Here is a 26,196-nt window from a genome sequence, read left to right on the forward strand (position 1 = left end):
AGGATAGCGTCCGCACAACTGAAATAGTCTTGTTTGCCAATACAAAGCAGGTCAGGCAATAGCACTCAAAGGAAGGCGTGAAGCTGCTACAGGAAAACACCAACAAAACAAGAAGAACTATAGCGCTACAAACAGAAAAACAACAACAAACTAAAAAAATTAAAAAAAATTTAAAAAGATTATAATTTTTTAACGTTTCTGCTGGTGGTGTGCCTCCGTATTTTTTCAATGGAAAAAAAATGTGCCTTCGCTCAAAAAAGGTTGAAAAACAATGAGGTAGCAGACATCAATGAGCAGAACAACGGGTCTTATAGTTGCACCAATTTTTTAATATATCTTTTTAGTTCATTCACATCAAGTCTCTTGAAGTCTCGGCAGCCTTTCTTCAATGTGTCCATTTACTTCGCTAATTACTTACAAGCCGTCTGTGTAAAAGCAGATTGGGCAATATTTCCTGGTATGACATCTTGGATCGCGTCCTAATGTTGCGAGAAAATGTCATAAAACAAGGAGGTACTTCCGTCAATAAAAGTGGAACAATCCTTACTGACAGAAGATTTACTTGCAGTGAAGTCACAGCACAGAAAAAATATATACCGTATTTTTCGGACTATAAGTCAGTTTTTTTCATAGTTTGCGACTTATACTCAGGAGCGATTTATGTGTGAAATTATTAACATATTACCGTAAAATATCAAATAATATTATTTAGCTCATTCACCTAAGAGACTAGACGTATAAGATTTCATGGGATTTAGTGATTAGGAGTGACAGATTGTTTAGTAAACGTATAGCATGTTCTATATGTTGTAGTTATTTGAATGACTCTTACCATAATATTTTACGTTAACATACCAGGCACGTTCTCAGTTGGTTATTTATGCCTCATATAACGTACACTTATTCAGCCTGTTGTTCACTATTCTTTATTTTAAATTGCCTTTCAAATAAATTTCCCCCAAAAATGCGACTTATACTCCAGTGCGACTTATATATGTTTTTTTCCTTCTTTATTATGCATTTTCGGCCGGTGTGATTTATACTCTGGAGCGACTTATACTCCGAAAAATACGGTACATTTACAAAGTAATAAATAAATATTCTTCTGTAGAATTCAACAAAATAAATAATTTGGAAATTACACAAGAATGTACCATTTAGTAACATGTGATATTAACCTATTACATGCAAACTGAGACATGTCAAGCCTCTATTGGTTATCATTTTGACGATTGTGGTTTACAGTTTATGAAAACTTGGAGTTGTAAATCTCAGAAAATGTGAGGTTTCAAAAGTGTAAGCCTAGAGCAGTGGTTCTCAACCTTTTTTCAGTGATGTACCCCCTGTGAACATTTTTTTAATTCAAGTACCCCCTAATCAGAGCAAAGCATTTTTGGTTGAAAAAAAGAGATAAAGACGCACTATGTCATCAGTTTCTGATTTATTAAATTGTATAACAGTGCAAAATATTGCTCATTTGTAGTGGTCTTTCTTGAACTATTTGTAAAAAAAAAGATATAAAAATAACTAAAAACTTGTTGAAAAATAAACAAGTGATTCAATTAAAAATAAAGATTTCTTCACATAAAAGTAATCATCAACTTAAAGTACCCTCTTTGGGGATTGTAATAGAGATCCATCTGGATTCATGAACTTAATTCTAAAAATTTCTTCACAAAAAAACAAATCTTTAACATCAATATTTATGGAACATGTCCACAAAAAATCTAGCTGTCAACACTGAATATTGCATTTCTTTTCACAGTTCTTTTTGACAGACATTTTAGTGACAAACCTGAGCTTGTGCTTCACTGAGTTTATGAACTTACATTCATATTTTGTTGAAGTATTAATCAATAAATATATTTATAAAGGATTTTTGAATTGTTGCTATTTTTAGAATATTTAAAAAAAATCTCACGTACCCCTTGGCATACCTTCAAGTACCCCCATTTGAGAACCACTGGCCTATAGCATCAAAATAATAATAAAGGCTTGACATACCTCACTTTGCATGTAATGAGTTAATATCACAGATTAGCTTCACATTTGTACTTAATTGGAATTGTACTTCATACATGAATGGACTTGTACACCATGTTCTATTTTTGTTTTGTTTCACCTATATAATATAATGACTGAGAGAAAATCTAGTTGCAGGAAAACATGCAACTTTTCTCTGACCACAATTGAATGTTCACCTACTGAAAATTAGGAGTGTCACTGTAGCAAATGGGTGCAAGCTTTTGACCACAAACATAGTATAGTGTATTTCCCGGTATGACATCTTGGATCGCGTCCTAATGGGTGTGAGAAAATGTCATAAAACAAGGAGGTACTTCCGTCAATTAAAGTGGAACAATCCTAATGGACAGAAGATTTACTTGCAGGTTGTGTTATACTTATTTAGTCAATGGCCTCCTCACACTTCAATACACTCCCCTTTTCTGAGATTTTGTCCTTGGATGCCAGCTGTGTTTTGTTTTCCATGCTTATGTTTGTTTTCCCTTTCTCTCGCTCGCTCGCTCTCCCTCTCTCTTTTTTTTCCGCTCTTTAGTTCTTCCGCGAGGACCAGGGAGATTTCTTCATCGGCTGCTTGTTTCTCACCGAGCTCAGCACTCCTTTTGTTTCTCTGGGGAAGATACTGATTCAGGTGAGGTGACACTCAAGACACACCCCTGACATCCATTGTGTTGTTGTCTCTCAAAGACAACAGCCCCCACCTACTTGGGAAAGTACCACCTGTCAAACTAGCTGATTTCAAGTTTTAATACAATACCAACGTGTAAAATGTAACGATTCTACACCTGAATCCATGCACACAGAAGAATGAAAACATGCATCCTTACTGTGTTGCCTGCCTGTGCAATTTGCTGTGTCACATCTTGCAGATCATATCAATAACTGCCTCATTAGCTTTTTTGTAACTGTTTTGTTAATAGCCATAAGAGCCATGGTGATAAATTATGCGGCCTGCAGGAAGTGGTAGCTTAACAACCTGCTGTCAGTGCAACTTTACCTAAGGAGCTTCCTGGTCTATGCTGACATCTACTGTCCATTTCCGTTTACTGCTTCCTTTTAAAGAAGCTGCCCAATGTGTCTTCATAAAACAGGGGTGTCAAATTCATTTTAGCTCAGAGGCCACGTGGAGAAAAATCTGTGCACACGCGGGCAGGACTATTAAAATCATGGCATTGAAACTAAAAAATAAAGACAACTTCAGATTGTTTTCTTTGTCTCACTTTGGCCAAAAATAGAACAAACGCATTCTGAAAATATTACAATAAAAATATAGGAAAAAAACACCGGCCGCTGTAATGTTTAGATCCATGTAGGAAAGAAGAAAGTGAATGAATGTTTATAACTGAATAAATTTACATGTGCGTAAAAATTGTTCTTTTGTATTTTTTTTTTTTTTATGAATTAAGTAACGTTTATGACAACCTTTTTCCAAAACACAATATAGAATGTGAGATATAACAGGATAATGCATACATTTGTCATTTGTTTTCAGAATAGTTACAAAAAAAATAGTTACAAAAAAAGTGGGCCCCATTTTTATGACTTGATGAGTATAAGTCGCACCCCTGGCCAAACTATGAAAAAAACTGCGACTTATAGTCCGAAAAATACGGTAGCTTTTTCCTCCATGTGGCCCCCGACCTAAAATGAGTTTACGTGTAACAAAACCCCAACAACATTATGATTTTTTACATTTTCAGAATGAGCTTGTCCTATTTCTAAACAAAGAAAAGGATCTGAAGTTGTCTCTATTTTTAAGTTATCGTGCCGTGATTATACCAGTCCGGTCCAGTTTGGAGTAGATTTTTCTCCATGTGGCCTCTGATGTAAAATGAGTTTACGTGTAACAAAACCCCAACAACATTATGATTTGTACATGTTCAGAATGTGCTTGTTCTATTTCTAAACAAAGAAAACGATCTGAAGTTGTCTCTATTTTTAAGTTATTGTGTCGTGATTTTGCCAGTCCGGCCCACTTGGGAGTAGATTTTTCCCCATGTGGCCCCCGAAATAAAATGAGTTTAAGTGAAACAAAACCCCAACAACAATATGATTTATACATTTTCAGAATGTGCTTGTTCTATTTCTAAACAAAGAAAACAATCTGAAGTTGTCTTTATTTTTAAGTTATCATGCCGTGATTTTACCCGTCCGACCCACTTGGGAGTAGATTTTTCTCCATGTGGCCCCCCATTCTAAAATGAGTTTACATGTAACAAAACCCCAACAACATTATGATTTGTACATTTTCAGAATGAGCTTGTTCTATTTCTAAACAAAGAAAACTGTGAAGTCGTCTTTATTTTGAAGTTATCGTGGTGTGATTTTACCTGTCCGGCCCACTTGGGAGTAGATTTTTCCCCATTTGGCCCCCAAGGTAAGATGAGTTTACGTGTAACAAAACCCCAACAACATTATGATTTGTACATTTTCAGAATGTGCTTGTTCTATTTCTAAACAAAGAAAACGATCTGAAGTTGTCTCTATTTTTAAGTTACTGTGTCGTGATTTTACCTGTCTGGCCCACTTGGAAGTAGATTTTTCCCCATGTGGCCCCCAATCTAAGATGAGTTTACGTGTAACAAAACCCCAACAAATTATGATTTGTACAGTTTCAGAATGAGCTTTTTCTATTTCTAAACCAGTGGTTCTTAACCTTGTTGGAGGTACCAAACCCCACCAGTTTCATACGCGCCTTCACCGAACCCTTCTTTAGTGAAAAATAAAATGTTTTTTTTTCTTCAAATTCAAGACAAAGTTATGTTTTTTTTACTGGTGCACAAAATGAACCGTGCATGAACATCACCTTGTTCAAAGAACAACACAAACACAGTGCATGAACTCACAACAAATTACACACCTGCAAACCAGATTGGAAATTAGAGGGAAAATTGTTTGGGGGTATCCATAATATGCCGATAGGGAGAAGTTTTTATTTACACGATGAGTTGGGTGTGTCTTGACCTCAGGGGCGGAGGCTCCGCCGAACCCCTGAGGCCGACTCACCGAACCCCTAGGGTTCGATCGAACCCAGGTTAAGAACCACTGATCCAAACAAAGAACACAATCTGAAGTTGTCTCTATTTTTAAGTTATCGTGCTATGATTTTACCAGTCCCGGCCCACTTGGGAGTAGATTTTTCTCCATGTGGCCCCTGATCTAAAATGAGTTTGACACCCCTGATCTACCCAGACCTAGCGTTAAAAGTCCATTTTGAACTCTCTTGTCTCCTCGCCAGCTGGGCCTCCATGAATCCTGGCTGCACAAGTTGAACGGCGGCATGGTCCTGCTCACATTCTTCATATGCCGCATCGCCCTTTTCCCCTACATGTACTGGATGTACGGCAGCCACTACGGCATCCCGCTGTACGCCGTGCCCTCCCGCCTGCCGCTCTCCGCCAACCTGGGCAACTGCTGCATCCTGGGGCCGCAGGTCTACTGGTTCGTGCTGCTGTGCCGAAAGGGCTACCGGCTGTACCAGCGCAGTCGGCGGCCCGACTCCTCTAAGGACGAGTGATCTCCAGTCGCCGTTGTCGCACACTAACACAACTACTCCCTCGCATCCAACCCCACACTATTGTACTGTAGGCCGGAATGGGACTGCCGGCGTATTTCGCACAATTTTCACCCTCCTGTTTGGAATCTGCTGCTAACAGTGGACCTCTCCCGTACCTTACAATCGACTACTGAAGTTTCTGGCGATGTCCTTTTTTGGGGATTCTACCAAAGCCTCCTCCTCGTTTACACGGCGTCGAAGGCTTGAGGGCCGACTCAATCATCTCCGTCGCCGTGATGGTCCGTTAAGAGTGTGCGGGTGGCTGCTACGAAAGGTATTTATTTGTATTGCTTTTGTTGTGCGAATGGCGGCTCTTTGGTCTTGTTTCCGCTCCTACGGCAAGAAGGATTCTCTCCACAGTGACGCAGATTCAGGCAGTATTAACCGAAGAAATGTAGCCGATTGGTTGTGTGTGTTTTTGGAGTTGTGTTACCGAAGTTGGACAACGAGTCCATTTTAACGTTTTGGAGAATTCACTGGAAGGCTAACACTTTTTTCACTCCACGGTCAGCCGGTGCCTCAGAGACGAGCAATAAAGACGAGGGTGGACCACATCTGGTCGGCTTCCATAGACGAGGGCTTTAAACACTTCAGGTTTTTATCATCGTGTTGTTTCGTCACAAAAATATCTTAACCTTTAAACTACTTCATCGTTATCGAGAGCGACCATATCAGCAGTTGATTTTACAGTTCAATAGAAGCTTTTGTTTTCTTTGAGGGGGGGAAATACTGCGCTGTTGGTTTTTTACGCCATAAGACAACACTAAGAATATATCGTACACTGTAAAGCTTTATAGACGACTAACTGGTTTCCCTGCGAAGAGGATCTATGCAACAACAACAAAAAAGGACATCCGCGCTGTATGTTTACAAGACCTAATTTGATTTCCGTCTTGTTGCATTATGTTGCGTTTGGATAGTTTGAGATTACGTCCATCAAAAAAAAAAAAAAAACCTGCAATCATTCCAGGTGAAAAGTTACTTTAGTCGCAATCTCTTGGTTTTGTAGGTTTTTTTCCTTCATTTGCTTGGTCGCTATTTCAGTTTCGCAAAAACCTTGCCAGCATTGTTGGGCTTGGTGCTAATAGACAACCTTCAGTTTAAAATCGACAAAATATGACTGTTTGGCCAAGTTATGTTCACACATTATGGGATAATATTTCCATCCATATTTCCTTTGAACCCAGTTTAGGGATTTACTGACTTATTTACTTTTGAAAGTGACATTTGTGAGAATGACTTACTAAACACAAACCTACAGTTGGAAGGGGATTCACATGGCCCCATGTTGCGGTTTACCTGACACATGAAACGTGACGAATTAGGGGGGTGCACTATCCACTTTAGCCGCCAGATGGCGGTAGAGTGTTGAATATCTTAACGTGTTTTGTGACATTTTCAACTTTCAGGCATGTGAAATGTCCGCGAAAACGCGGGAATCTGCTTTTTTAAACATTATTTTTAGCGACAAAATAACACTTAAGCGTTTTTTTAATGCAATATCAAAAAGTAGGATCGAGACTAAATTTGTTGGAACGCTCGCCACAGCCGCATGCACTCGCTGTTCCTAAACGCCGCACTCAACTGCAAGACAGGGTGACGATCAGTGGCGCCAAAACGAGCTCGCTACTTAGCACAGTTAGCATCATCTAGCTAGCTTACCTGTCATCGCCTGTGTTCGCTGTCCGAGCCACAACATTGACGTTTTTCTACTTTGCTGCTCCAAAATGCTTCAAATCTGATCTTTTCACATCAGGAGGCAGTCCGAATCCGATTGGAATCTGATCTTTTCAAATGTGACTTCAGTCGAAACGCAATGCGACCCGTATGGGACTTTTTTTGTCATCTTTGGGCGAGCTACGTCATTCGTGTGCGCAGGGGAAAACGCAGCCCGCCAGCGGAAGTGGATACTTCATCACAACATCTGGTTTTAGTGAGCAAAGTCTATTTTCAACGGCCGAATTTTCGGTACATCACTAGTCAGTAGTGCGCAAATACTAGGCTAAATGTATTATATGAATATATATTTTGAGTCCGAAGAATATCGATTGTTGAAGGACTGGAATTGACCCTGTGCCGTATTTGCTTACAAAAATAAAGCTAACATTGAGCCACGCTGATGTCCGTGTCTCCTCTACTTAACAGCCATAAAAAGATTAGAACCTTCCAAATATATTACACTATATATATATATATATATATATATATATATATATATATATATGTATGTACTGTATATATCTATATGTGTGTGTATATATATATTATATATATATATATATATGTGTATATATATGTACTGTATATATCTATATGTGTGTGTATATATATATATATGTGTGTATATGTGTATATATATATATATATATATGTGTGTGTGTATACAGTATGTATATACATATAGATATGTGTGTGTATATTTATATACATATAGATATGTGTATATATATATATATATACATATTTGTGTATATATATATATTTGTGTATATGTATATACATATAGATATGTATATATATGTGTATGTATGTATATATACACATATGTATGTATATATGTATGTATGTATATATATTATATATATATATATATAAATGTATCCATTTATATATCCATTTATACATTATATTACTTTATTTTCATTTTTTAAAAAACACTAATTTTAAGGTGTGGTGACCATATTAAAGGGGAACTGCACTTTTGTTGGAATTTTGCCTATCGTTTACAATCATAAGAGAAAAGAACACATCTTTTTTTTTTCCGGCTTTTATAGATGATAAACGCTTGGAAGTTGCGGCTAATTGGTGTCACCGTTGCAGCCTTTAAAGCCCTCTAAATATAACTTCAAAACACTTTATATACACACAGCAAGTCTACATATAATGTAGTAACAGACATTACAATGTGTAATATGTACAATATTTACCGTATTTTGTTAATTTTAGTCCTTGCCAGAACTAGTTCTTTGCCGCATTTACTTCCGTTTCCATAGCAGCGCAACAAATGTGTTCCCTACTTTCGTAAACAAGGCGTATGTGTGTTCTAATCATGGCAAACACGGTAACAAACAACAAAGATGACTATTTTTGGACAAATGAGGATTCACAACCTTTTTGAATCTGAATCATTGAAGGATGATCTACTGCTTCTGGAAGCCAGTGCAAAGGAAGAGTTAAGACGTTGGAGCCGACGGAAGCCGATAGTGTGAGGTGAAAGCCACTCGAAACTGCAACTTGTGGAATTTGAAGCCAAGCTGTTTTGACATAAATGGATTGCTTACCCAAAAGCAACAGGAAACGTCCCCGGCCAGCTGGACCAGACGAACAACTGTCCATCCAGTGAGTCACTTTACTATCAATCATGATACACACAGCACGTCACGCGTGTTATTACAACTACAGTACATACACTGTCTGGCTAGTAAACAAAACATGAAATGTGGGCTAATACTTTACAGATACTGTAATATGATTGTTCATGTTTTTCAGTCAGTGCAGATTGGTGTCATATCACAAGAGTTGTGCATGACAAACTCAAAACGTGTTTGGCGCTGTCGTAGAAGCTAGCTTATCTCTTTCTGTAACTAGCTTTTACGGCTAATTCCGTAGCACGCCAATGTGTTACTACGATAGAAAAAGTGTTCCTCAGTGTTTACTCTTACAATAACAATGTCTCTACAGCTTGGTTATTATACAGGTTACAGAATGTAAATGAAGTATTGTTGACACTTTTTGAATGCATTTTGAAAGTGATTTAGTGGTAGAATTGATTGCTCCTTTTAGCTGCATTGCCAGCCACCAAGAACGAGACCATTTTTACATGTTAGAAATCGGGGGGAAAAAACTAACATTTTGTCTTCTTGTCTCTTATAAGGATTGTGAACGATAGGCAAAATTTTAAAAAAACAAAACATTTTTACATGTTAGAAATCGGGGGAAAAAAACTAACATTTTGTCTTCTTGTCTCTTATAAGGATTGTGAATGATAGGCAAAATTAAAAAAAAAAAAAAGTGCAGTTCCCCTTTAATAGTAGTGACTTTTATTTAATTTTATATTAGTTAATTATATATCATTTACAGCAGGGGTTCCCAAACTTTTTGACTTGGGGGCCGCATTGGGTTAAAACAATTTGGCCGGGGGCCGGACTGTATAAATATATGTATGTAAATATATATATATATATATATATATATATATATATATATATATATATATATATATATATATATATATATATATATATATATATATATATATATATAATGTATGTATGTATGTGTATATAAAAAATATATATGTATATAAATATATGTATATGCATGTGTATATATATATATATAATGTGTGTATGTATATATGTATGTATGTATATATGTATATGTATGTGTGTATATATGTATATATATATATATATATATATATATATATATATATATATATATATATATATGTTAGGGCTGCAACAACTAATCGATTAAATCGATTAAAATCGATTATTAAAATAGTTGGCGATTAATTTAGTCATCGATTCTTTGGATCTATGCTATGCGCATGCGCAGGGGCTCTTTTTTTTATATATATAAACCTTTATTTATAATCTGCAACTTTTACAAACAGCTGAGAAACAATAATCAAAATAAGTATGGTGCCAGTATGCTGGTTTTTTTTCAATAAAATACTGGAAAGGACAGAAATGTAGTTTGTCTCTTTTATACAATTATTAATCGATTAATCGAAGTAATAATCGACAGATTAATCAATTATCAAATTAGTTGTTAGTTGCAGCCCTAATAAATATATATATATATATATATATGTATGTGTGGGAAAAAAATCACAAGACTATTATTTTCCCACACATACATATATTGCGCTCTACTACGGTATCGAGCACTATTTTTTGGATAACCTTATTAAGACATATATATATATTTACTGCGATGAGGTGGCGACTTGTCCAGGGTGTACCCCGCCTTCCGCCCGAATGCACCTGAGATATGCTCCAGCACCCCCCACTACCCCAAAAGGGACAAGCAGTAGAAAATGGATGGATGGATATATATATATATATATATATATATATATATGTATATGCATGTCACATTACCGATAGAAAAAAGCTTTTTTGGACCATATGATTTGCCTGAGCGGCTAGGAGACACCAAGAGTAACAAGCGGTAGAAAATGGATTAAAAAGAACAGATTTGTAAAAAATAAAAATAAAATAGGTTTTTGTTTTTTCAACCTTGGGGCTTCCCGCGGTCCTGATTTAGGAAGCTGGCGGGCTGAATCTGGTCAACTTTTTTCAACCTTGGGGCTTCCCGCGGTCCTGATTTAGGAAGCTGGCGGGCTGAATCTGGTCAACTTCTTTTGTTTATAATTCATCAAAGTGCGCATGCAAGTGACGTCGGGGCCACATTTGGGCCTGTGCGCGTTTACACTGGAGTCTCCTAAAGATCACATTTTACTTGCAGTCTAAACAGCAAGCTGGAAATAATCTGATTTCGAAAAGACCCAATTTGGCACAGTGTAAATGTAGACAAAAAGACAGCCAAAAGAGGTTGGTAGATCAGAATAAATCTAAAGGTAAACTATAGTGTAGAAACGCACCCAATCGCAGGAAATGTCGTCTTAACTTTCAAAAATGTTCCTCTCTTTTTGTCAGTTTTCCTCCTTTTTTTAATGCTCACATGCCTGAACTTTGAACAACAGTATCAGTTGCTATGTAGAATAGCACTTTTCATCATTTTCAACAGACCGCATTGCACAGCGATTAACCCCACCCCCTTCCCCTCAAGTGAGATCCACCCAGGAATGGGACCACATGAATCCCTTCCCTTCTCTGAAATTAAAAGATTGGCGCCGTTTTGCAATTAACGCTACGCAGAGCGTCTTAAGTTGATCCTATATATCCTCAGGGTTTGATGTCGATAAATAACTTGATGACGGACGATTTTGACACTGTGACGACTCGGCTCATTCTCAATTTTAGCACAGATCTGTCTTGTTTCGTCACTTCTCCTGTAGATTCGTCCTAACGTAGACCGACATGCTTAGCGGGGCTTAATTTTTTGTACTGGTTGGCAAACCAAAGACTGTCAGGCACTTTAGTCCGTCATAGCAACTTGAGTAATGTGAAGAAAATGCATTTCATCCTCATATTTAGTTATTTTTTTCTATGTCTTAATACATTAGATAAATATTTCCTTAAATTGTCCATTCATACACTGCATTATTTCGCACATGTCTAATGAACATAAAAATAGATTTTAAATACGGGAGGGCTTCGCTACACGTTAAATCTTAATATTTAACGGTGACAGCAGAGTAAGCTTACTCTTTACTGTTTTTGTAGATTAGATGTGAATGCTTAACACTATTTCCAGGGGTCGCCTCGCTGCCGTGCTAAAAATATTAGCATCGGGTTAAAATGTCATCTCTTTTGAGTTAGCTTCTGTTGTCCAAAAAAAATAAATGGTTTCTGGTAGCAACACTAATGTAAACAGCTGGAAGGTTTTCTTTTGGAGGTTTAACCGCTACCTGGCCTACAGTATGCAAGTGACAGAAGTGGAGCACTTTTTTAGTAGTTTTAGGAATATTTAGCTGATACAGAGGATGTTGCTAAATGCTAAAGCTCGAAACTAACTTTTCAAAGCTTTAAAAAAAAAAAAAAACACAAAAAAAAAAGTGGAAATTTCCATTATGATGCTGTAGCAATTGATTTCAGGCTGTATTTCGAATTGAGTGGTATTTAAATAATTTAACCAATGTAGCGTCATTACTTTCCTCTTTTTTTTTTCCCCCTTCCTTCCGCGATGATATGAATGCAGCACTGTTCTGCTAAAAATGCACAAATATTTGAGCTGTGATGTGATACTGGCGGAAGGATTTGGATCTGCGGACAACGAGCCAGATTTGGTTCCCGGTGCCTTGTGGGAAAAAAATATTTCTTTGTGTGACAAATCCCGGTGTGAAAGGAAAAAGTCAGCAGGCGGTGTTTACAGGTTGTGACTCCAACTCTACGGTTATCATCACCAGCATATACTTGTATATCATTAACTAAACAACCGCGTATTCAATTTGCGTTGCTTAGAATTGATTAAATTGATTCTGGTTCATTTATTAGCATGGGTCTTACATTCGTGTTTTTAATCCACCGTTTTTTTTGACGTAATTCATGGTTAGGCCATCGCAGAATGAATATAATAATGTCTTAAATTCGTTTGCTATGCGCTTTTTCTTTGTTTTAGTCGATTTTGTAGCTTTCGGAATTTTTTTATTTTTAACACATGAGGTCTTTGAACGCACCACGGGCACAATCTTTTTACACTTCTTGCCCCCTCGCCCCTCTCCCCTTTTTTTTTTTTTTTTTTTTTTTAAGCATTAAAAAAAAAATTCCCCCACCAGTAAAATAATAGCAAAGAAATTGGACGGCATGGACCTTGTTTTGGAGTTAATTTTTTTTGACTGGTTTTATGAGAAATCTGGAAATATCTTATGTGAAGCTGAACTTTCATCTTCTACTTGTAAACTTGGAGCACCCCTTTAAAAGAAATCAATAAACTTGATTTGATAGTCTTTTGAATTTAAGCCTCAGCCTCCTCAATTCATAGAAAGTAGTAGTAGTAATTGAACATCTTGTCCCAAAATGAAATACTGATTATAGTAGCATCCTTTTTCTTCATCTTTAGCATCAAGCGTTGGAATTGGGGGTTAAATCACCAAAATGATTCCCGAGCGCGACCACCGCTGCTGCTCACTGCTCCCCTCACCTCCCAGGGGGTGGAACAAGGCGATGGGTCAAATGCAGAGAGTCATTTCACCACACCTAGTGTGTGTGTGACTATCAGTGATACTTTAACTTTAACTTTCAGCTGTTATTCCACATCTCTTCCACTTTGAGGCACTGTTGAGTCAATCTGAAGCTGAGCTACTGGAGTGACAACAGTTGCATAATTATTTCTTCTTGGCATCACAATTTGGACAATTGAATGGGTCCAACCTTGTTGGCACACTTCGATGGTTTTGGTGTGGCAGAAGAAGGCCATCAAAGACGTTTGGGATAAACTAGAATTTTGCAGCAGTGGCAAAGAGTCCCAACATAAATAATCCTGGCCCCGCCTACTCATCTTCTTTGCCTACGCCCCCTTTAAGTCCCAAAATACATAGACAAACCTGTTGCTCTCAAACACAAATGAGCCACTGAGCTGGGGCAAAGACCGGGATGGGACAGAAGCCAGTTCCTTGCGGATGGTCGGTCTGAGCATGCATCCTTCCGTTTCATTTAAGGAACCTGATCCGATTGTGTGATGTTGCCCTCCGTGATGACTTGATGTGGAGGTTTTTTTTCCATTATTTATAAATACCTTCTAAATAGAAGATAGAACCGAAAGAAGAGTCAAGTTGAAAGAAGTCCAAGATCTTTGATTAGACTTTAATAAGTAGCTGGCAAGGACTTGTGATCCTTTTAATAGTTCAACCTGCTGGATTCTAAGTATGGACCAAGTAGGTATCTGTTGAAAGAGAAAGAACAAGAGAGTCCTAAATCGACAACACTTGCATCTGGATTCATCCCGGTGAGACTTCCCAATAAAGCCATGGACGAATGTGCCAAAGGTCCCACGGAGAAGATGATGAACGAGGCTATGGCCCGTTTCAACACCACCTTGCAGGCGGCCGTGAAGGAAGTCCACGTGGACGTGAGCGCCTTCAAGCAGCGCATCGAGCAGCGTGTCGATGAAATGAGCAGCTCCAACCGGCCCCTGGTGGAAGCCGTTAACATGCTTCAGGAGGAGAACCTGCAGCTGCGCTCCAAGCTGGAGGCCCTGAGTCGCCTGGTGGAGAGTCTGGCCGGGGTGCAGATCGACAGGAGTTCCCCCGGTGGGTCGAAGGGGGCTAATAGTGCGGAGAACGGACTTAAGGAGATGCAGTCCAGGAACCGGGAAGGCCAGAGGGGCCTGGTAGTTCTGGCTACATCCTCTGAAGAGTCAATCGGATCTGCATGGAGAGCGAAAAAACTGATGGCAATGAATGTGAGTATTCAAATTTTCCTGTTACTTGGTCTTAAAAGAACCTAAAACTCTAATCAGAGACTTGAACCTGCAATCAGGTGCAAGTCCTGAATGTTTGCATGAAGCAACAGTCTCTAGTTTTTAACTTATAGGCGTTACTAAAACACTGTTTTCCCAAAGTATGTGGGCTGCCCACCGGGTTTAATAAAAAAACATTTCAGAGTGTTGTAAAACTGGTTGTTAGGCATTCCTAAAACAAACCTGGACTTTTTAGGTAGTTATTTGCTGTACCGTTCAACGAACTGATACCAGGTACTTGGTCCTAATGGTTATGCAAAAAAACAACTCCGAAAACAATTGCGCAAATACCTGATATGCCACTACAGATCCCTGCCAATCATCCAAGCAGGAACCACATCGAAACCCGAAACTTTCTGTAGGGTACTTAGACTTAGACTTCCTCTATTGTCATTCAAATTTGAACTTTACAGTAACAGATAAGAATGAAATTCCGTTGCACTAGCTTGTGGTAGTGCAGGATAAAAGAGTAAAAGGGTATTCACAAATTGTTGCGAATACCCAGTTGTGCGATTGCGCGAATGCCTGGTACGACACTACAGATTACTGCCAGTGATCAAAGAAGCAACCATAGGGAAAATTTGAAATTTTCTAAATAGTTACTTGCCTTCCATGGCAGGGACCTGGAATTTTTCAAATGATCCAATCAGGTAGCACAGTGAAACCTGTGACTTGTGAGATACGTTATTTGATTGATTGATTGATTGAAGCTTTTATTAGTAGATTGCGCAGTACAGTACATATTCCGTACAATTAACCACTAAAAGGTAACACCCGAATAAGTTTTTCAACTTGTTTAAGTCGGGGTCCACATTAATCAAATCATGGTAAATTTGATGGACCATTACTAAATCTGAATTTCCACAAGGTATGCAGATATAATTGTGAATATCCAGTCAACGATTGCACGAATGCCAGGTATGACACTACAGATTACTGCCAGTTATCAAAGTAGCAACAATGAAATCGGAACCTTTCTTAAAAAATAGTTCCAGCTCCCCGCCAATCATCCAAGCAGAGTCACAGTGAGAACTTAAAAAGGGTTTTAACCAAAATGACAGATTGATAGAGGTTTAGTGTGGATTGCCTAGAAGTATTGACAGCTCTTCACTTTTTCCGCATTTTGTAATGTTACAACCTTATTCCAAAATGAAATGAATTAATTTTTGTCCTTAAAATTCTACAGACAATACCCCATAATGACAATGTGAAAAGATTTTTCTGAAAAATTGTTGCAAATGTATTCAAACTAAAACATCACATGTACATACGTATTCACAGTCTTTGCTCAATACTTTGTTTGTCACGACTTGGACTGTGGTTTGGTTTACGGCGTGGATTGTTTTCCCGGAATGCAAGTGAACTGGACCGGACATGGCGTGAAGGTAAAGACATGTTTTGATTCTACTAAAAAAGTGCAAACAAAAGGCTCGCACAAGGCGGAGAACAAACTTGGCTAAGAAAACAAAAACTAGCACAAAGGCAGAACTATGGACATAAAACGAAAACACTTACTGTGACATGAAAATAGCAGCATGAACTATGACATGGCATGAAACAGTAAACATGGCATGAAGTAGAGTGCAGAGTACGCATAGACGGAGTGAACAGAGTGATGACGCCAGGTCGACTACCTGGCAACTATGGCTTAAATAATAGTGACATGATTGACAACAGGTGCGTTAGTACCAACACATGACAGGTGAAAACTAATGGGTCGGCATGCTAACTGAAACAATGGAGCGTAAACAGAAACTAAGAGAGTCCAAAAACCAAACAGAACATAGCCAAACAAAACATGATCAAAAGACATGACAGAGCCCCCCCTTTAAGGACAGATCCCAGATGTCCAAACAAAACATGATCAAAAGACATGACATCGTTGATGCACCTTTAGCAGCAATTACAGTCTCAAGCCTTTTTGAATATGATGCCACAAACTTGGCACGCCTATCTTTTGGGCAGTTTCTCCCATTCCTCTTTGCAGTACCTCTCAAGCTCCATCAGGTTGGATCTTAAGCGTTGGTTTTCATCCAGAATGTCTCTGTACATTGCTGCATTCATCTTAGTCTAGTCAGGGAGGTGACGAAGAAGCCGATGGTCACTCTATTAGAGCTACAGCACTCCTCTGTGGAGAGAGGAGAACCTTCCAGAAGGACAACCATCTCTGCCGCAATCCACCAATCAGACCTGTATGTTAATGTAGCCAGACGGAAGCCATTTATTTGGAAAAAGTTTGCCAAAATGTACCTGAATGACTCTCAGACCATGAGAAGAAAAATTCTCTGGTCTGATGAGACAAAGATTGAATTCTTTGGCAAGAATGTCAGACATCATGTTTGGAGGAAACCAGGCCAAAACCATCCCTACTGTGAAGCATGGTGGCGGTGGCATCATGATGTGGGGATGGTTTTTTCATCGGCAAGAACTAGGAGACTAGTCAGGATAGAGGGAAAGATGAATGTACAGAGACATCCTGGATGAAAACCAACACTTCCCATCCAACCTGATGGAGCTTGAGAGGTGCTGCTGAGCGGAATGGGAGAAACTGCCCAAAGATAGGTGTGCCAAGCTTGTGGCATTGTATTCAAAAAGAATTGAGGCTGTAATTGCTGCCAAAGGTCCATCAACAAAGTATTGAGCAAAGGCTGTTTTTTAATGTATTTATAATAAATTTGCAAAAATTAAAAAAAAAATAAACTTTTCACATTGTCATTATGTGTAGAATTTTGAGGACAAAAATTAATTTATTCCACTTTGGAATAACATTACTAAATGTGGGGAAAGTAAAGCCCTGTGAATGCTTTCCCGGGTGCACTGTAGGTTATTTAGTCACATGTTTGGTATGACACTACAGATTACTTCCAGTCCTCAAAGAAGCAAAAATCTGGAAATAAAAAATATTTAAAAAAGTTATTTGCCTTATTCAAAAAGACTTCAGGCTGTAATTGCTGCACAAGGTGCATCAAAAATCTGGAAATTAAATAAAATGTTTAAAAAAAAAAAAAGGTTATTGATCGTATTCAAAAAGACTTCAGGCTGTAATTGCTGCCAAAGGTGCATCAAAAATCTGGAAATTAAATAAAATTAAAAAAAAAAAAAGGTTATTGATCGTATTCAAACAGACTTCAGGCTGTAATTGCTGCCAAAGGTGCATCAACAAAGTATTGAGCAAAGGCTGTTTTTTTTTTAAATTTATTTTTAATAAATTTGCACAAAAAAAAAACTTTTCACATTGTCATTATGTGTAGAATTTTGAGGACAAAAATGAATTTATTCCATTTTGGAATAACATTACAAAATGTGGGGAGAGTGAAGCCCTGTGAATACTTTCCCGGATGCACTGTAGGTTATTTAGTCACATGCTTGGCATGACGCTACAGATTACTTCCAGTCCTCAAAGAAGCAAAAATCTGGAAATAAAAAATATAAAAAAAGGTTATTTGCCTTATTCAAAAAGACTTCAGGCTGTAATTGCTGCCAAAGGTGCATCAAAAATCTGGAAATTAAATAAAATAAAAAATAAAAAAAGGTTATTGATCGTATTCAAAAAGACTTCAGGCTGTAATTGCTGCCAAAGGTGCATCAACAGAGTATTGAGCAAAGGCTGTTTTTTTTTCTAATGTATTTTTAATAAATTTGCCCCAAAAAAAAAAAACAATGCTTTTCACATTGTCATTATGTGTAGAATTTTGAGGACAAAAATGAATTTATTCCACTTTGGAATAACATTACATAATGTGGGGAAAGTGAAGCGCTGTGAATACTTTCCCGGATGCACTGTAGGTTATTTAGTCACATGTTTGGTATGACGCTACAGATTACTTCCAGTCCTCAAAGAAGCAAAAATCTGGAAATAAAAAATATAAAAAAAGGTGCCTTATTCAAAAAGACTTCAGGCTGTAATTGCTGCCAAAGGTGCATCAAAAATCTGGAAATTAAATAAAATTTAAAATTTAAAAAGGTTATTGATCGTATTCAAAAAGACTTCAGGCTGTAATTGCTGCCAAAGGTGCATCAACAAAGTATTGAGCAAAGGCTGTTTTTTTTTTAAATTTATTTTTAATAAATTTGCACAAAAAAAAAAAAAAAAAAAAACTTTTCACATTGTCATTATGTGTAGAATTTTGAGGACAAAAATGAATTTATTCCATTTTGGAATAACATTACAAAATGTGGGGAGAGTGAAGCGCTGTGAATACTTTCCTGGATGCACTGTAGGTTATTTAGTCACATGCTTGGCATGACTCTACAGATTACTTCCAGTCCTCAAAGAAGCAAAAATCTGGAAATAAAAAATATAAAAAAAGGTTATTTACCTTATTCAAAAAGACTTCAGGCTGTAATTGCTGCCAAAGGTGCATCAAAAATTTGGAAATTAAATAAAATGTTTAAAAAAAAAAAGGTTATTGATCGTATTCAAAAAGCCTTCAGGCTGTAATTGCTGCCAAAGGTGCATCAACAAAGTATTGAGCAAAGGCTGTTTTTTAATGTATCTTTAATAAAATTGCAAAAATTTAAAAAACAATGCTTTTCACATTGTCATTATGTGTAGAATTTTGAGGAGAAAAATGAATGAATTCCGTTTTGTAATAACATTATAAAATGTGGGGAAAGTGAAGCGCTGTGAATACTTTCCCGGATGCACTGTAGGTTATTTAGTCACATGTTTGGTATGACACTACAGATTACTTCCAGTCCTCAAAGAAGCAAAAATCGGGAAAACATAAAAATAAGAAAAGGTTATTTGCCTTATTGATCGTATTCAAAAAGACTTGAGGCTTTAATTACTGCCAAAGGTGCATCAACAGAGTATTAAGCGAAGGCTGTTTGTTTTTTTAATGTATTTTTAATAAATTTGCAAAAATAAAAACTTTTCACATTGTCATTATGTGTAGAATTTTGAGGACAAAAATTTATGTATTCCATTTTGGAATAACATTACAAAATGTGGGGAAAGTGAAGCGCTGTGAATACTTTCCCGGATGCACTGTAGGTTATTTAGTCACATGTTTGGTATGACGCTACAGATTACTTCCAGTCCTCAAAGAAGCAAAAATCGGGAAATTAAATTGAAAAAAAAGGTTATTTGCCTTATTGATTGTATTCAAAAAGACTTCAGGCTTTAATTACTGCCAAAGGTGCATCAACAGAGTATTAAGCGAAGGCTGTTTTTTAATGTATTTTTAATAAAATTGCAAAAATAAAAAAAATAAAAACTTTTCACATTGTCATTATGTGTAGAATTTTGAGGACAAAAATGAATTTATTCAATTTTGGAATAACATTTTCAACCAAAATGAGGTTCAGTGGGCACCACCCACTCTGCTTCCTTCTTTATTGAGTCTTGTGTTTCACCATCCATCATCCGTAATATCGTGATTATATCTTCTCTCGTGTGATCGTGTTTCACCGGCACACCACCGGTAGTACAATCTATCATCCGTAATATCGTGATTATATCTTCACTCGTATGAGTTCACACACTCAAGCCCCTTCATCGCGTGTCTTGCTTGCTATTATTACCGCAGCAGCCAAAAGGCCACGGCTATTTTTAGGGCCCACGCTTTGCAGCAGTGGAGTGTGGGGGGGTCTTCATCCGCTTTCCCCTGCGGCTGCGTCACATCCCTTTTTTTTTTAAATGATTTTTTTTTTTTAAAGGCATACCGTCTATGCACATGAATGCGGCGTAGATCAGACTCCATACCTGGTCGGCGAGTAACTCAAAAAGGGCGCCTCAAATAGAACATCCAGTCCCCGTGTTGTGTTATGCATATCAGGACGTCGTGGGCCCCCCAACGCAAAAATAAACCTCTTGTCACCTGATGGCCGAGGAATCTCACCGCTCTCTGCCAGCCCGACTCAAATCTCTTAATGGAAAGTTGAATTACGTTGATCGCCCTGTCAACAACAAATACCCTGGCTGAAAGCGGAACCAGCTGTTCTTTACTTGAAACCTTTCCCGACTTTACATTTCTCTTTGAAACTATTGTGTCCACACATCTTCCTAAGACACAGGTGTCAAACTCAAGGCCCGGGGGCCAGATGTGGCCCGCCACTTCATTTTATTTGGCCCTGGAAATAATATGTATCTATAAAGTACGGTAACTTTTCTTACTTAAATGTATTCTTTCTTACATGTACTCCATGTAATCGCAAATGATGTTAAATTAAATATTGTCTAATTATGGAAAAATATATTATCAAACATTCAGACCATTTTTTGAGTAGAAATAAATACTAACAATAATGATTTGATCATCAAATTGTGCAATATAAAAGTAGCAATAGATTTCATGGTAAAATTGTGAAATTTACTATGCTTTTTACATCATTTCTTCTCTAAAGGAAAAAATACAGTACTTTTTTACTGTTAAACTGTGGTGCCGTTTTGGCATTTACAGTATAACACCGAAAAATCTATAGTTGTTGATTTACGGTTTAAAAAAAAAACAATAAAAAAACTGGCAGCTCAGGTGCCAAAATTTACTGTAAAATTGTAGTTTTTTTTATTTACAGTAAAAAAAACAAATGTAAATATTACTGTAAAATGCTGGCAACTGAGATGCTTTTTTTAACCATAAAAACAGCAGTACTGCTTTTCTATTTACAGTAATATACTCTACATTTTGAGGTGAAATATATGTACTCCATGTAATCGCAAATTATGTTAACTTAAATATTGTCTAATTATGCAAAAATATATTATCAAACTTTCAAACCGTTTTTTAAATAGAAATAAATACTAATAATGATTTCAAAGCAAGTTATCCATCAAATTGTGCAATGTAAAAGTAGAAATAGATTTCATTGTAAAATTCTGTACTTTATTGTGGTTTTTACAGCATTTTTCTCTAAATGAAAAAAAAAACAGTACTTTTTTTTACTTTGGTGCTGTTTTGGCATTTACAGTAATACACCGAAAAATCTACAGTTGTTGATTTGCGGTAAAACAAACAAACAAACAAAAACTGGCAGCTCAGGTGCCAGAATTTTACTATAAAATTTCAGTTTTTTTTATTTACAGTAAAAAAACAAATGTAAATTTTACAGTAAAATTCTTACAACTGAGCTGCCTTTTTCTTACCATAAAAACAGCAGTACTGCTTTTCTATTTACAGTAATATTCACTACATTTTTAGGTGAAAAATGTACTCTATATAATCGCAAATTATGTTAACTTAAATATTGTCTAATTATGCAAAAATATATTAAACAGTCAAACCATTTTTTTAATAGAAATAAATACTAATAATAATGATTTGATTATCAAATTGTGCAATATAAAAGTAGCAATAGATTTCATGGTAAAATTGTGAAATTGACTGTGCTTTTTACATAATTTCTTTTCTAAAGGGAAAAAAAACTGTACTTTTTTACTGTTAAACTGTGGTGCCGTTTTGGCATTTACAGTATAACACCGAAAAATCTACAGTTGTTGATTTACGGTTTAAAAAAAACAATAAAAAAACTGGCAGCTCAGGTGCCAAAATTTACTGTAAAATTGCAGTTTTTTTTATTTACAGTAAAAAAAACAAATGTAAATATTACTGTAAAATGCTGGCAACTGAGCTGCCTTTTTTAACCATAAAAACAGCAGTACTGCTTTTCCATTTACAGTAATATACACTACATTTTGAGGTGAAATATATGTACTCCATGTAATCGCAAATTATGTTAACTTAAATATTGTCTAATTATGCAAAAATATATTATCAAACTTTCAAACCGTTTTTTAAATAGAAATAAATACTAATAATGATTTCAAAGCAAGTTATCCATCAAATTGTGCAATGTAAAAGTAGAAATAGATTTCATTGTAAAATTCTGTACTTTATTGTGGTTTTTACAACATTTTTCTCTAAATGAAAAAAAAAAACAGTACTTTTTTTTACTTTGGTGCTGTTTTGGCATTTACAGTAATACACCGAAAAATCTACAGTTGTTGATTTGCGGTAAAACAAACAAACAAACAAAAACTGGCAGCTCAGGTGCCAGAATTTTACTATAAAATTTCAGTTTTTTTTATTTACAGTAAAAAAACAAATGTAAATTTTACAGTAAAATTCTTACAACTGAGCTGCCTTTTTCTTACCATAAAAACAGCAGTACTGCTTTTCTATTTACAGTAATATTCACTACATTTTTAGGTGAAAAATGTACTCTATATAATCGCAAATTATGTTAACTTAAATATTGTCTAATTATGCAAAAATATATTAAACAGTCAAACCATTTTTTGAATAGAAATAAATACTAATAATAATGATTTGATTATCAAATTGTGCAATATAAAAGTAGCAATAGATTTCATGGTAAAATTGTGAAATTGACTGTGCTTTTTACATCATTTCTTTTCTAAAGGAAAAAAAACTGTACTTTTTTACTGTTAAACTGTGGTGCCGTTTTGGCATTTACAGTATAACACCGAAAAATCTACAGTTGTTGATTTACGGTTTAAAAAAAACAATAAAAAAAACTGGCAGCTCAGGTGCCAAAATTTACTGTAAAATTGCAGTTTTTTTTATTTACAGTAAAAAAAACAAATGTAAATATTACTGTAAAATGCTGGCAACTGAGCTGCCTTTTTTAACCATAAAAACAGCAGTACTGCTTTTCCATTTACAGTAATATACACTACATTTTGAGGTGAAATATATGTACTCCATGTAATCGCAAATTATGTTAACTTAAATATTGTCTAATTATGCAAAAATATATTATCAAACTTTCAAACCGTTTTTTAAATAGAAATAAATACTAATAATGATTTCAAAGCAAGTTATCCATCAAATTGTGCAATATAAAAGTAGAAATAGATTTCATTGTAAAATTCTGTACTTTATTGTGGTTTTTACAGCATTTTTCTCTAAATGGAAAAAAAAACAGTACTTTTTTTTACTTTGGTGCTGTTTTGGCATTTACAGTAATACACCGAAAAATCTACAGTTGTTGATTTGCGGTAAAACAAACAAACAAACAAAAACTGGCAGCTCAGGTGCCAGAATTTTACTATAAAATTTCAGTTTTTTTTATTTACAGTAAAAAAACAAATGTAAATTTTACAGTAAAATTCTTACAACTGAGCTGCCTTTTTCTTACCATAAAAACAGCAGTACTGCTTTTCTATTTACAGTAATATTCACTACATTTTTAGGTGAAAAATGTACTCTATATAATCGCAAATTATGTTAACTTAAATATTGTCTAATTATGCAAAAATATATTAAACAGTCAAACCATTTTTTGAATAGAAATAAATACTAATAATAATGATTTGATTATCAAATTGTGCAATATAAAAGTAGCAATAGATTTCATGGTAAAATTGTGAAATTGACTGTGCTTTTTACATCATTTCTTTTCTAAAGGAAAAAAAACTGTACTTTTTTACTGTTAAACTGTGATGCCGTTTTGGCATTTACAGTATAACACCGAAAAATCTACAGTTGTTGATTTACGGTTTAAAAAAAACAATAAAAAAAACTGGCAGCTCAGGTGCCAAAATTTACTGTAAAATTGCAGTTTTTTTTATTTACAGTAAAAAAAACAAATGTAAATATTACTGTAAAATGCTGGCAACTGAGCTGCCTTTTTTAACCATAAAAACAGCAGTACTGCTTTTCTATTTACAGTAATATACTCTACATTTTGAGGTGAAATATATGTACTCCATGTAATCGCAAATTATGTTAACTTAAAATATTGTCTAATTATGCAAAAATATATTATCAAACTTTCAAACCGTTTTTTAAATAGAAATAAATACTAATAATGATTTCAAAGCAAGTTATCCATCAAATTGTGCAATGTAAAAGTAGAAATAGATTTCATTGTAAAATTCTGTACTTTATTGTGGTTTTTACAGCATTTTTCTCTAAATGAAAAAAAAAACAGTACTTTTTTTTTACTTTGGTGCTGTTTTGGCATTTACAGTAATACACCGAAAAATCTACAGTTGTTGATTTGCGGTAAAACAAACAAACAAACAAAAACTGGCAGCTCAGGTGCCAGAATTTTACTATAAAATTTCAGTTTTTTTTATTTACAGTAAAAAAACAAATGTAAATTTTACAGTAAAATTCTTACAACTGAGCTGCCTATTTCTTACCATAAAAACAGCAGTACTGCTTTTCTATTTACAGTAATATTCACTACATTTTTAGGTGAAAAATGTACTCTATATAATCGCAAATTATGTTAACTTAAATATTGTTTAATTATGCAAAAATATATTAAACAGTCAAACCATTTTTTGAATAGAAATAAATACTAATAATAATGATTTGATTATCAAATTGTGCAATATAAAAGTAGCAATAGATTTCATGGTAAAATTGTGAAATTGACTGTGCTTTTTACATCATTTCTTTTCTAAAGGAAAAAAAACTGTACTTTTTTACTGTTAAACTGTGGTGCCGTTTTGGCATTTACAGTATAACACCGAAAAATCTACAGTTGTTGATTTACGGTTTAAAAAAAACAATAAAAAAACTGGCAGCTCAGGTGCCAAAATTTACTGTAAAATTGCAGTTTTTTTTATTTACAGTAAAAAAAACAAATGTAAATATTACTGTAAAATGCTGGCAACTGAGCTGCCTTTTTTAACCATAAAAACAGCAGTACTGCTTTTCCATTTACAGTAATATACACTACATTTTGAGGTGAAATATATGTACTCCATGTAATCGCAAATTATGTTAACTTAAATATTGTCTAATTATGCAAAAATATATTATCAAACTTTCAAACCGTTTTTTAAATAGAAATAAATACTAATAATGATTTCAAAGCAAGTTATCCATCAAATTGTGCAATGTAAAAGTAGAAATAGATTTCATTGTAAAATTCTGTACTTTATTGTGGTTTTTACAGCATTTTTCTCTAAATGAAAAAAAAAAACAGTACTTTTTTTTACTTTGGTGCTGTTTTGGCATTTACAGTAATACACCGAAAAATCTACAGTTGTTGATTTGCGGTAAAACAAACAAACAAACAAAAACTGGCAGCTCAGGTGCCAGAATTTTACTATAAAATTTCAGTTTTTTTTATTTACAGTAAAAAAACAAATGTAAATTTTACAGTAAAATTCTTACAACTGAGCTGCCTTTTTCTTACCATAAAAACAGCAGTACTGCTTTTCTATTTACAGTAATATTCACTACATTTTTAGGTGAAAAATGTACTCTATATAATCGCAAATTATGTTAACTTAAATATTGTCTAATTATGCAAAAATATATTAAACAGTCAAACCATTTTTTGAATAGAAATAAATACTAATAATAATGATTTGATTATCAAATTGTGCAATATAAAAGTAGCAATAGATTTCATGGTAAAATTGTGAAATTTACTATGCTTTTTACATAATTTCTTTTCTAAAGGAAAAAAAACTGTACTTTTTTACTGTTAAACTGTGGTGCCGTTTTGGCATTTACAGTATAACACCGAAAAATCTATAGTTGTTGATTTACGGTTTAAAAAAAAAACAATAAAAAAACTGGCAGCTCAGGTGCCAAAATTTA

General features: G+C 35.2%; 2 protein-coding genes across 2 annotated transcripts in view; both read left to right on the forward strand.

Moving 5' to 3' along the window:
* The window catches only part of tlcd3a (TLC domain containing 3A), a 48,907-nt gene extending 41,133 nt beyond the window's left edge, over positions 1-7,774 (forward strand). The window contains exons 4-5 of the mRNA XM_061962790.2: positions 2,558-2,653; positions 5,261-7,774. Coding sequence (XP_061818774.1) covers positions 2,558-2,653; positions 5,261-5,539 — 375 coding nt within the window. The 3' untranslated portion in view covers positions 5,540-7,774. The remainder of the gene's footprint in view (positions 1-2,557; positions 2,654-5,260) is intronic.
* A 3,120-nt stretch (positions 7,775-10,894) lies between these two features.
* The window catches only part of smtnl (smoothelin, like), a 50,973-nt gene continuing 35,671 nt past the window's right edge, over positions 10,895-26,196 (forward strand). The window contains exon 1 of the mRNA XM_061962786.2: positions 10,895-14,611. Within this exon, the coding sequence (XP_061818770.2) occupies positions 14,177-14,611 (435 nt within the window). The 5' untranslated portion in view covers positions 10,895-14,176. The remainder of the gene's footprint in view (positions 14,612-26,196) is intronic.

The sequence above is a fragment of the Nerophis lumbriciformis genome, linkage group LG09 (assembly GCF_033978685.3).
Source record: "Nerophis lumbriciformis linkage group LG09, RoL_Nlum_v2.1, whole genome shotgun sequence".
Lineage (NCBI taxonomy): Eukaryota > Metazoa > Chordata > Actinopteri > Syngnathiformes > Syngnathidae > Nerophis > Nerophis lumbriciformis.